Source organism: Micromys minutus (genome assembly GCF_963924665.1).
Source record: "Micromys minutus genome assembly, chromosome: 13".
NCBI lineage: Eukaryota > Metazoa > Chordata > Mammalia > Rodentia > Muridae > Micromys > Micromys minutus.
The window spans coordinates 58,045,343-58,057,841 of record NC_137982.1 but is presented as its reverse complement, the minus strand read 5'-3'; the positions used below and the strand labels follow the sequence as shown (position 1 = coordinate 58,057,841).

Below are 12,499 nucleotides of genomic sequence, written 5' to 3'. Positions count from 1 at the left end.
ACTTATTAGTGAATACATACCATGCATGTCCTTTTAGGTCTGAGTTACCTTAGTCAGGTTGATATTCTCTAGTTCCATCCATTTGCTTGCAAAACTCAGGATGTCCTTAGTAGCTGAGTATTATTCCATTGTATTAATTAACCACATTTTTGTATCCATTCTTCTGTTGTGGGACATCTGGGTTGTTTCCAATTTCTAGCTATCACAAACAAGGCCACAACAAACATAGTAGAACATGTCCTCTGTGGCATCATGGGGTATCTTTTGGGTATAACCCATGAGCGGTATAGATGGGTCTTCAAGTAGATCTATTTCCAATTTTCTGAGAAACTTCCAGGTTGGTTTCCAGAGTGTTTGTACCAGTGTGCAATTACATCAGTTATGGAGAAGTGTTCTTCTTTATCCACATACCTGTCACCAGAGGTTTTAATCTTGTCCAATCTGATTGGTATAAGGTGGAATCTCAGGATCATTTTGATTTGTATTTTCTTGATGACTAAGGACTTTTAACATTTCTTTAGTTATTTCTCAGCAATTTGATATTCCTCTGTTGTGAATTTTCTGTCAAGTTCTATACCACATTTTTTGATTAGGTTGTTTATTTTCTTGGTGGTTAGCTTCTTGAGTCCTTTATATATTTTCAGTATTAGCCCTCTATCAGATAGAGGGTTAGTGAAGTTATTTTTTCCAATCTGTAGATTTTTTATTTCTCCTATGGGCTATGTACTTTGCCTTACAAAAGCTTTCCAATATTACGAGGTCCGATATATTCTTGATCTTAGAATCTGAGCCACTGGAGTTCTGTTTAGGAAATTCCACTCCATGCAATGCCTATGAATTTGAGGCTTTTTCCCACTTTCTGTTTTATTAGATTCAATGTATCCGGTTTACTGTTGAGGTCCTTGATACACTTGGATTTGAGATGGTGCAAGATAACAAATATGGATGTGTTTTCATTTCTACTTAGAGACTGCCAGTTAGACCAGAACCAATTATTGAAGATGCTTTCTTTTTTGCATTGTATATTTTTGGCTTCTTTGTCAAAGATCAAATGTCCATAAGTGTTTTTTTTTATTTTTTTTATTTTTTTATTTCTGGGTCTTCAATTATATTTCATTGATCAATATGTCTGTATCTATACCAATACTATCCAGTTTTTATTATTATTGCTCTGTAGTATAACTTTAGTCAGGGATGGTGATTTCCCCAAGAAGTTCTTTTATTGTTAAGATTTGTTTTTGCCTGGAATTAGTCAAAGTTTTCTTTTCTTTTTTTTTTTTTTCTTTTCTTGTTTTACCTGTATGTTAGGCTCATTGTAACTAGTAAGATCTTAATGCACATTATCAAACCTTCAAAAAAATAGCCAAGCAATGACAAAATGTATTCGTATACTTTTATGCAAAAATGCTGAAAAATTGTACATTTATCTTTGTTTTTTTAAAAAAATAAGTTCTTCAATAAAAAAAAGAAAAACAAACAAAAATTGTTTTTCTCTTCTGAGTTTTTTAGTATTCAAATCAATTTGAAAATTTCTACTTTCATGTCTTTGAAGAATTGTGTTGGGATTTTGCTGGGTATTGTGTTGAGTCTGTAGATTGGTTTTGGTAGCATGACCTTTTCACTATATTAATTTTGCCAATAAATTAGCATGGGAGATCCCTCCATTTTCTGAGATCTTCTTTGATTCCTTTCTTTGAGAGACCTGATGTTACTGTAATACAGATGGTTCCCTTGTTTGGTTAGACTTACCCTAAGATATTTTATATTATTTTTTGGCTATAGTGAAGAGTGCTGTTTCTCAATTGTATAAAGTAAGAATACTGATATGTTTGATTTAACTTTATATCCAGTCACATTGCTGAAGTTGTTTATAAGCTGTAGATGTTCTCTTCTAAAAAATTTGGGTCACTTACATATACCATATTATATGCAAATAGTGATACCTTGACTTCTTTAGCATTTTTTATCCCTTGATATTATTTCTGTTGTCTTCTTGATCTAGCTACAGCTTCAAGTACACTATTTATTCGTTATGGGGAGAGTTGGCACCTGATTTTAGTGGGATTGCTTCAAGTATCTGTCTATTTAATTTGATATTGTCTGTTTGTTTGCTGTAAATTGATGTTATTATGTTTAGGTATGGGCCTTGAATACCTGCTCTCTCCCATACTTTTAACAAGAAGAAGTAATGAGTAGGAGTTGTGTTCTTTTGTTTTGGGGTGAAATATTCTGTAGACACCTATTAAATCCATTTGATTTATAGCCTCTCTGAATGTCACTGTTTCTCTGTTTTGTTTATGTCCTTTAAAAAGTTATAAAGCCCATTTCTTATTCCTAAAATCATGCTAACTTCTTGGAGAACAAAAATCAAAGAACTCATTTTTTTCTGTAGGATGAGCATAATGTTTTTTTTCCAAGGACAGTGGTAGAATCACTAATCTGCTCTAACAAAAATTATTTGAAAAAAAATCAATAATAGGCAGTAAGGCAGCCCTAGTATATCTGTTTTTGGGAAAACCCAGTAGAATTTGGTCAGTTCATGAGGGATTAGTTGCAGTGTGATTATCGCTAGAAAGAAGTATCTTGACATGTTAGGAGCTATGCAGACAAAAAGACTCCCGTTACACTAGAAGAAACATCTCTGGGAATGTTTATTCATCTGAATTTCTTGCATGCAAGTGTCTCCCAATTCAAGAATAGAGACACCTGTTGGACCTGCAGTCCCAGCTTTTATTTTCAATTAGGGGAATTTCAGGAAGTGTTATATGCTTTTAAATTGTGCTGTTACCTATATCTCTAGAAGTCTGACTGATTCTATAATTGATTAGGCTCTGAATACTTCCCTGGGAGTTGCTTACTCATTTTATCTTCCCATTCTTACTTAAGGCTAGATAACAGAGTATCTTCAGTTTGGCTACCAGTGGCTGTGGTTGGATGACTACAGGTTCCTGGATCCAGGTTTTCATTACTGAGAAACGTAACCCTAATCTCCACAAGCTTAAAAATGTCTCCCTGGGAAAACTCCCAGTTTTTCATTAGTATATCATACCTGCCTTGACTAATGTAAAATTTTTCTCTACTGGAGATATAATGTGGCATAGGTTAGAGATGAAAGAGTACTAGCGTAGTAGGTTTGTTCGATATAAGTATAGTCAGAGACACTGTTACTTTAGGTGGTCTACTAATATGTTCTACTTTTCTAGATTGGGGATGGTAAGTACCATGGGATATCTAAGACTCAGGTAAGAGTTTAGGTAATTGTGAGGTGAGTTCAGGGCTGTTATCAGATTAGAAAAATGTGAGGATTCTCAATTGGGAAACAACATTAGTTGTTAAAAGATATGTTGCAGGTGTTGTTCTCTTGTTGGTTGTAGGGGGTGCATCAACATATCCAGAACAGGTACTAATGGAAAAAATATAATTGAAACATTTGAAAGTGGGCATGTGTGTAAAATGGACTTCCCATTGAATCTGATTTAAAAAATCAGGCTTGGTGGATTGGTTAAGTACAGGGGAGAGATGGGCTTGGTTTTGGGTGAATTACTCAAACACAATTCAGTGTTTAAAAACGGTTTTGCCTTCTGTAGAGAGAGGGGTTTAGATTGGGGGATTTAGTCATAGGATAAAAAAGCTGGTGTAGGTATTAGAGAATATCTTGCTTTAAGACATGTTCACCATCTTGTGGACAGTTATTGATAGAATCTTTAAGCATAGATTCTTTAAGTTAGGAAGTGGAAGAAGTAGAAAATGCAAAGGACAGCCAAACTAAATGGCCATTTTGACCATATTATTTCCCTTGGTAACACTGGCTTCATGAACCTGCAATGGAATGGCTGCTCTTGAAAGTTAAAACAGTGGCCTGAAGCAGGTTAAAATGTGAGAGTAATTGATTATTATGTTTCCTTTTGTGTGGAGAAATCTGTTTCCTCCACATGGCTGAGAATGTTAAGATAATATTGAAAGCATATTTTGGGTCTGGAAGATGTTAATGAGGAACCCTTGGAGACATGAAAATCTGAAGGTAATTCTGCCTGTTGACTGGTAGTGTATGAGAGCAATGAGTCTACTTAGATGAAGGAAGCATAAGATACAAAGGCATATCCTACAACTCTGAGGTCTTTCAAAGAAAAGAAGAGCAATCTTTGTAGAACATGAGGTCTGAAGTTGATGAGGACTTTCTTGAGTGGGTACAGGGTGCAGCATAACAGTATCTGTGGTTTCATTCCATAACTAAATGGAGTTGGGTAAAGTCATGGAAATGGGAGTCTGATAGAAGGGTTGAGTAAAGGACAAATTTGAAAGGAGAGGGACTTTTTTTTTTTTTTTTTTTTTAACTTTATTTTAAAAAACAAAGATAAAAAAAGCATTTTAAACTTTTTGCATAAATGAATACAAATACATTTTTGTCAGTGCTTGGCTTTTTTTTTTTTTTTTTTTTTTTTTTTTTTTTTTTTTTTTTTTTTTTTAGGGTTTGATACTCTGCATTAAGGTCTTACTAGTTACAATGAGCAAAAAGTACATGTAAAACAGGATGTAACCTGGAATTAGTCAACTTTTTTTTGTTGTTGTTGTTGTTTTTTGTTTTCTGATTTTTGTTTTTTGTTTTCTTTTTTTCTTGAGCTTCACACAGTCTGTGAGTTGTTTCTGGGGCAGTGCGAGCCTCTGGGGTTAGCATCCCACTATCAGTGTCTGCATATTATGTCTGTTCTTTCGTGACTGGGTTATCTCACTCAGGATGATATTCTATAGATGCAACCATTTTCTTAAGAATTTGGTTAAGTCATTGTTTCTGATAGCTGAGTAGTACTCCATTGTGTAAATGTACCACAATTTTTGTATCCATTCATCTACTGAAGGACATCTGGGTTCTTTCCAGCTTCTGGCTATTATAAATAGAGCTGCTATGAACATTGTGGTGCATGTGTCTTTGTTGTATATTGGAGTGTCTCTGGGGTATATGCCCAGAAGTGGAATAGCTGGATCTTCAGGTAGTACTATGTCCAATTTTCTGAGGAATCACCAGACTGATTTCCAGAGTGGTTGTATCAGTTTACCACCCTCCAACAGTGGAGAAGTGTTCCTCTTTCTCCACAACTTCACCAGCATCTGCTGTCATCTGAGTTTTGGATCTTGGCCAATCTTACTGGTGTGAGGTGGAATCTCTGGGTTGTTTTGATTTGCATTTCCCTGATGGCTAAGGATGTCAAGCACTTCCTTATATGTTCCTCAGCCATTCCATATTCCTCAATTGAGAATGTTTTGTTTAGCTCTGTACCCATTTTTTAATAGTGTTGTTTGATTCTCTGGTGTCTAGCTTTTGGAGTTCTTCGTATACCTTGGATATTAGGCCTCTATCTGATGTGGAGTTGGTACATTTTCAATGAGAGAGTTGGAAGAGACAGAGATCCGGATTTGGGCATGGAATGAAGTCTTTTATAGGTGATCAGCTTTGAAAGGAGTCACAGGGAATACACAATGAGTAGGCATCTTGAGATCATTTTATTAAATTTAATGATGAGCAGAGAAGCTGCAACAAGAGCTCTAAGTGGCAGTGGTGGGAATCATTGGGTGCTGATATCTACAATCATACAGAGGGTGTTAATGGGTAAGAAGGAGGGTACAAAGACATAAGCTACAACCCTTAGGACAACAATCTATTGTTCTGTCACATATGAGAGCAAGCGTCTAAGGAAGTCAGGAAGGCATATGGAAGGAGCTGACGGGAGAATATATTTGAGGCTGGAAAATGATTTTACTACAGGGGAAGGTGGCTTGTAATGTGAGCCAAAGCTGCCTCATGAGAAAATTACTAGAACCCTTGGATACAGGAGAGAAGAAAGTAAAATAAACCATGCCTAGAAGAAGAGTTCAGTTTTAATGGAGGGATGATGAAAAGATGACAGATGAGAAAGGTGGTCCATGGAGAGAGATTTGTGACTGGGTCTTAACGAAATGTATAGAGAGTTGACTGGGAGGAAGAAATGTTGGACTTTGGAGAAAAAAACACTATATTCCAGGGAACTTAGAAAAATTAAAAAATGAGACAGTGTAAAAGTAGTTGTCAGAAAAGGATGGTCTACAGAGAAGAAGTTTATAAATGAGTAGATGGGAAAAATTGGGAAATTCAGGTAAGATTGGTAGAAATGTCATAGATGAAAAAAATGGGGATTTTTGTCTGAAAATTTGGAGAAGGGTGGTTCATCTGAATTTTCTAGATTGTTGTTTATTCTGTTGTTTTATGAGGTAGCATGCTTTTGATCATGGAGCCTGGTAGCTATGAGAGACCATATTAGAACCAATAAGCAGGGCTTAAAAAAATGTTAGTCTGGCCTTTACATGAACATGCTAATGCATACCCACAGATGAAATGACTTTCAACACACACACACACACACACACACAAACACACCATGTAAAACAGGTGCCAGAGATCACTAAATAGAATTGAAGTTGAATTTTTGGCTTTACTTTTGTTTACTCTCATATCATCTCTTATAGCTCTGACTAGAACATTAAGTAGTATATTGAATAAATGGGAAGAAGGCACATTTTCCCAGTGTAGGGGAATGTCATGGCACTGAGGTGGAGAGGGTGATTGGGAGAAGGAGCACCTTCATAGAAGTAGGTGAAGGGGCAGGGGAATGTGTGTGTGAGGAGAAGGGTATAACATTTGGGATGTAAATACAGGGAATATCCAATAAAAATAATAATTTAAAAAAGAAATGGTTGGGGAGAGTGAGTCGCCTTGCCTTGTCCCTGATTTTAGTGGAATTGCTTTAATATTCTCTCAATTTAGTTTGTTTTTCTTTTATATTTTTATTTTTAATGTATTCTGTAATCTATTTTTACAGAAGAGACTTTATTCCCCTCTCCGTCCACCCTCTGTTACACATTCCACACATACCACTTGCCCCCATCTTGAAAAGAATATTTCCAACCCACCATACCTCCCCTTCTCTGGGGTCTCCAGCCTCTTGAGGTTTAAATCTATCTTCTCTAACTCATTTCATATCTGGCAGCCCTCTGCTGTATATGTGTTGAAGGACTCATATCAGCTGGCATTTGCTACCTGGTTGTTGGTTCAGTGTCTGAGAGATGCCAGAGTCTAGGTGAGTTGAGACTGCTAGTCTTCCTATGAGATTGCCTTCCACTTCAGTGTCTTCCAGTTTTTCTCTAATTTAATCACAGAGGTCACCAGCTTTTGTCCATTGGTTGGGTATAAATAAATATTTGCATCTGACTTTTTCAATTGTTTGTTGGGTCACTTGGAGGGCAGTCAGGATAGACTCCTGTTTGTAAGCACAATATAGTATCAGTAATAATGTTAGACCTTGGGGCCTTCCCCTGACCTGGATCTCAACTTTGGGCCTATTACTAAACCTTCTTTTTCCCAGGCCCTTCCCCATTTTTGTTCCTGAAGGTCTTTCAGACCAGACAATTATAGGTCAAAATTTTTGACTTCATAATAGCTACCACATTCCTCTACTTGATGTTCTGCCTTTCTGCTGGAAGTGGACTTTAGAAATTATCTCTCCCCATTATAAGGCATTTAATCTAAGGTCCCTGCCTTGGAGTCCTAAGAGTCTTTCACCACCCAGATATCTGGGGCATTCTAGATGGTCCTCCTTCCACCTCCTTCCTCCTGAGGTTGCCTGTTTTAATTCTTTCTGCTGGCCCTTTGGGCTTAAGTCCTGTTCCCTCCACAATACCTGATCATGTTCCCCCATTCCACTCCACCCAGATACCTCTCTCCCTCCTCCTGTGATTATTTTCTTTGGCTTTCTCTATATTGATTTGATTATGTGTAGGTATATGCCTTGTATCTCTGATCTCTCCAAGATCTTAAGATGAAACAGTGCTGGATTTTGTCAGAGGATTTTACAGGATCTATGCTTGAAGGGAGGAGTCTAGAATAGCTAAAGTTTGAGAAGTTCAACTCTGCAGGTGACTGAGACAGATGTAGGCACCCACAACCAAACATTAGGTTTAACTTGGAGATGATTATGGAAAGATAAGGGGAAGGATGACAGGCACTGTAGGAGCTAGTAACTTACTATGAAGACCAACAGAGTCAACTAATCTGATCCTTTGGGTTCTCAGAGACAGAAGTACTATCTAAAGAGCATATACATGCTGGGTATAGTCCTCCCCAAACATATGTAGAAGATGTGCAGCTTGGTCTTCAAGTGGAACCTGAACAACTGATGTGGGATCTTCTCAAAAGCTATTGCCTTGTCCTTGGGATATGTTCTTGTAGCTAGGCTGCCTTGTCTGACCTCAGTGGGAGAGGATGCACCTACATCCTCAGAGACTTGGTATGCCAGGGTGAAGGGATAGCCAGGAAGGGTCCCACACTCTCAGGGTAGAAAGGGGTGAGGGTACTAAAAGGATTAAGGGAGGGTATGACTTGGTTGGGGTCAGTGAGTGGCACCTATAGTGAATACATAAAATGAATAAAAAAGAAAGCAGTAAAGACTCTCTGAAGTATACCCTATGGAAAGACATCAAAAATTAAGTGTGAAGTTTCACTGAGTATTCCAGTAAAAGTCTTGGCAACTGAATGTTCAGTTCATCATCTGGAAAATGACAATTTAGTACTGGTCAGGCAGAGTTAGAAGGACTGCCAGGAATTTAAGGTCAGCCTGATTTACACAGTAAGGTTCATCAAAACTGGCTTACTTAGTAAGGAAAACACTATATCCAAAAATCAAAATAATAAAAAAATGAAATTGAAACAACAAAAAATTTTTTAAATGTTACAGTGATTTACTTTTTTCAAAATTAAAATATCACAGTCTCATATATTACTTATTGTGGCTTTATAGAAGCCAGGACATTTCATAACATTAAGAAACACACACTCACACATACATATACAAGCCAAAAGAATAATTCAGACACATTATGCAACATAAAGGCACATTAAGATATATATTATTTAACATTTAAATGTGCAATTTTAGACACTTAAATATACCCTGACATTAAGAACTTGATATAAGCCAAACAATATGGAAAGCATCAGAAAAACAAGTGGCTGGGAAGGGGATAACATTCAAAATGTAAATATAGAGAATATTCAATAGAATAATTAAAAAATAAAAGTAAAAATATACATAGAAACAATGCCTTGCCTTTAATAATATTTAATAATATTTGATATTTAATTACATGCAAAAAGTTTACTTTGTGATATCACTTATTACTTAAAATTCAGTGTTTTTATTAGATTCTGTAGGATATCAAAGAGTTTGTCTCTTTAATTTTGTGTCTACTCTCACACTCTTCCATTAGTTTTATCCAATTAGATGTGTTAACTTTCATTATATATATATATATATATATATATATATATATATATATATATATATATACATATAATTATTATTATTCCTTATAAACTTGTTTATTTTATTATGAGATACAGAAGTGGATTGGATACATATAGAAAGCTAGGTGAGAAAAGGTTGGGAGAATGAAGGGGTGGGAACTCTAATCAATTTACATAAAAATAGCCACCAGTTCAAACAAAAATAATAGCTAGTCATCTTTAGGATATGAACAAATAACATTAGCTTTCTTCAAAATGAAATATGAATACATTTATTGCAGTGCATGACTTTATTGTATTTTGGGTGTGAGTGTAAATATGTACAGATATGCAATAGTTTCCTGCTTTGTACCATTATAAAATATATATAGGAAGTGACAATCAGAAATTAATGAATGCAAAATTAATTGGAGTCATTTTATTAAAGGTAAGATAGGAAATTAGCTACATAGAAATATTTTAAAATTGATAATAAGAGTGCACTTATCACCCAATTGTATGAAATCATAGTGTTCATCCATGTTATTATAATTTTCTCTTATTCCTAAGAGACCAAGTCTTAGGCACTCGGGGACCATGAATAGAGGCTTATAATGCAGGTGATTAGAGAGTACTTACAGAAATATATACACTAACATCTCTAGTCCTGGATTGTGTATAGACATGTTTACTGTTTTACACATATGCATTACAAGTTGGCTTATTTTTCATTTACACCAAATATATTTATAAAAGCAGATATGAAATAAGGTAAGTGTCTACTTTAAATACTAAGCATTTTAATCTTTAACAAAATAACATGGAGACCAAATATATTAAGATAGACATTGGAAGTTGACAAATTTTATTTATTATTTTAAAAATAAAAAAGGAATTTTATGAATCTTAAATATTATATAAAATTATTATATTATATAAAATTATTTGATAAGTATACTGATATACATAAAGCAAATCATGTATGTTTTAGAAATCTGTGATCTACATAATAATTTTTCAATTTTTGAATGCATGTATTTTATTAATCATTTTTTGATGTTTCATATATATTTATATATATTATAAATATTATATATATAAATGAACTTACTGTGTTAATGTCACTATGAACATAAAAATGGTATCTCTCAAGTTTCATTTATATATGTAGATGGTTTATTAAAGAGCAATAATGAAATAGTGAGACACGGGCTTTAATTGGAAGTTCTCAGGAACTATTAAATTTTAAATATAGGTCAGTTGGCTAATGGCTGCATGAAAGTCAAAATGAAATAGGACACAGTAAAACAGTGCAAGACTGTTTGGAAATATAGGAAGGCACAACACTCATACACAAATCTGAGTTCTGAGAGTGAACAGGGAGTAGTTTTCTCATCAGCTGTTTCCACAACAAATAGGAGTTCACAGTATGAAAATTTGTCTTGATTAGGACTCAACTATTGGATTATCTCTTTGATTATTTTTTTCCACTTCTGCTAGCAGCATGATTAGGGTGGAGAGCAGTTTCTGACAGTATTCTGTCTCTGTGCTTAGGAATTATACTCATGAAGCTCTTTCTGTCCACTTCAAGCGATCTACCATCTTATTTGAATGGATCTCAATTCCTAGACCCCAAGTTATAGTAGATGCAGAACTATTACTGAAACTAGTGATCAAATTTAAAGGGTTTCATTATGTGTGTGTTTTACCTATAAGTAACTGTGACACACTGAAGAATGCCCCATGGGTTTAAAGAAGGAAGGGATAAGAATTGTGACTTTCAGTATCCATATTAATTATGCTTATAAATTGTAGAGGACACAGCAACATTTTTAACTCATAAAAATAACAATTGTTATGTAAAGAGATCTGTTTTCTTCATAAACTGATAGGAGATACATAGCCAGTATATCTGAGAATATCTACATTGTTACCTATAAAAAAAGAGCCAAAGTTCTTATAGTGTATTTCTGTTTGATTAAAAATCATGTGGATATAAGTACAAAAAATTTCATGTGGATAAATTCAGATGAATAGCTGCTACATATTCTAAAGAGAGCTACATAGATATTATAAATGCTCTAATTTTCCTAATTGACATTGAGTCAGCATACTTCAAGCACTTGCAATTTTATCAATTTTTAATTTTATTAAACAAAAATATCAAGAGTCTGACTATGAACTTAGAGAAAACTATAAATGTCAACTTTTTTTGCTTTATTCTTATCCTAGCATTTCCAGATCACAAAAATGACTTTTGAGAACTTCACCATGTTTACAGATTTTGTCTTCTTAGGACTTTCTGGCAGACGGGATGTGCAACAGGGCCTCTTTGCTTTCTTCTTCCTTGTTTATAGCATAACTGTAATTGCTAACCTGGGGATGGTCATATTAATTAAGCTGGACAGCAGGCTTCACACACCTATGTACTATTTCCTGAGCAATTTGTCCTTTTGTGACATCTGCTACTCTTCTACAGTCTCTCCTAAGATGCTGGCTGATTTCTTGTCTAAAGAGAAAAGAATTGCTTATAATTTATGTGCTGTTCAAATGTATTTTTTCGGAGCCTTTGCAGATGTAGAATGTCTCATGCTAGCTGTCATGGCATATGATCGTTATGTTGCCATCTGTAATCCCCTGCTCTATACAATTGCAATGTCCAAGAAGGTCTGCATCCAGCTCGTGGCTGTTGCCTATGCAGTAGGCTTGGTGGATTCAGCAATCCACACATCCTGCACATTCCGACTGTCATTCTGCAATTCAAATGTCATCAACCACTTTTTCTGTGACATTCCACCCTTACTGGCCATTTCCTGCTCAGATACATCCATCAATGAAATAGTAATGTTCACATTCATTGGCTGTGTGGTCGGGTGCAGCATTATCACTGTTCTTCTCTCCTACTGCTACATCATTGCTACCATCTGCAGGATGAACTCTGCTGAGGGCAGACGCAAAGCATTTTCCACATGTGCCTCCCACCTCATGGCTGTGGCCATCTTTCATGGAACTCTGCTTTTTATGTATTTCCGACCCAGCTCAAGTTACTCCATGGACACAGATAAAATGGCCTCTGTTTTCTATACAGTTGTGATTCCTATGTTAAACCCACTGATCTATAGTTTGAGAAATAAGGATGTGAAGGGGGCTCTGAAGAAGGCAATTAAAATTAACTTGTGGTCTGGGTGA

At 35.3% G+C, this 12,499-nt stretch overlaps 1 protein-coding gene across 1 annotated transcript; it reads left to right on the top strand.

Annotated features, from left to right (window-relative positions):
- Positions 1 to 11,560: 11,560 nt before the first annotated feature.
- Positions 11,561 to 12,499, top strand: LOC308429011 (olfactory receptor 5W2-like; the record flags this gene model as incomplete). The annotated part of the gene is made up of 1 exon (XM_080927658.1): positions 11,561 to 12,499. The coding sequence occupies one exon, from the start codon at positions 11,561 to 11,563 to the stop codon at positions 12,497 to 12,499; it is 939 nt and encodes a 312-aa protein (XP_080783784.1).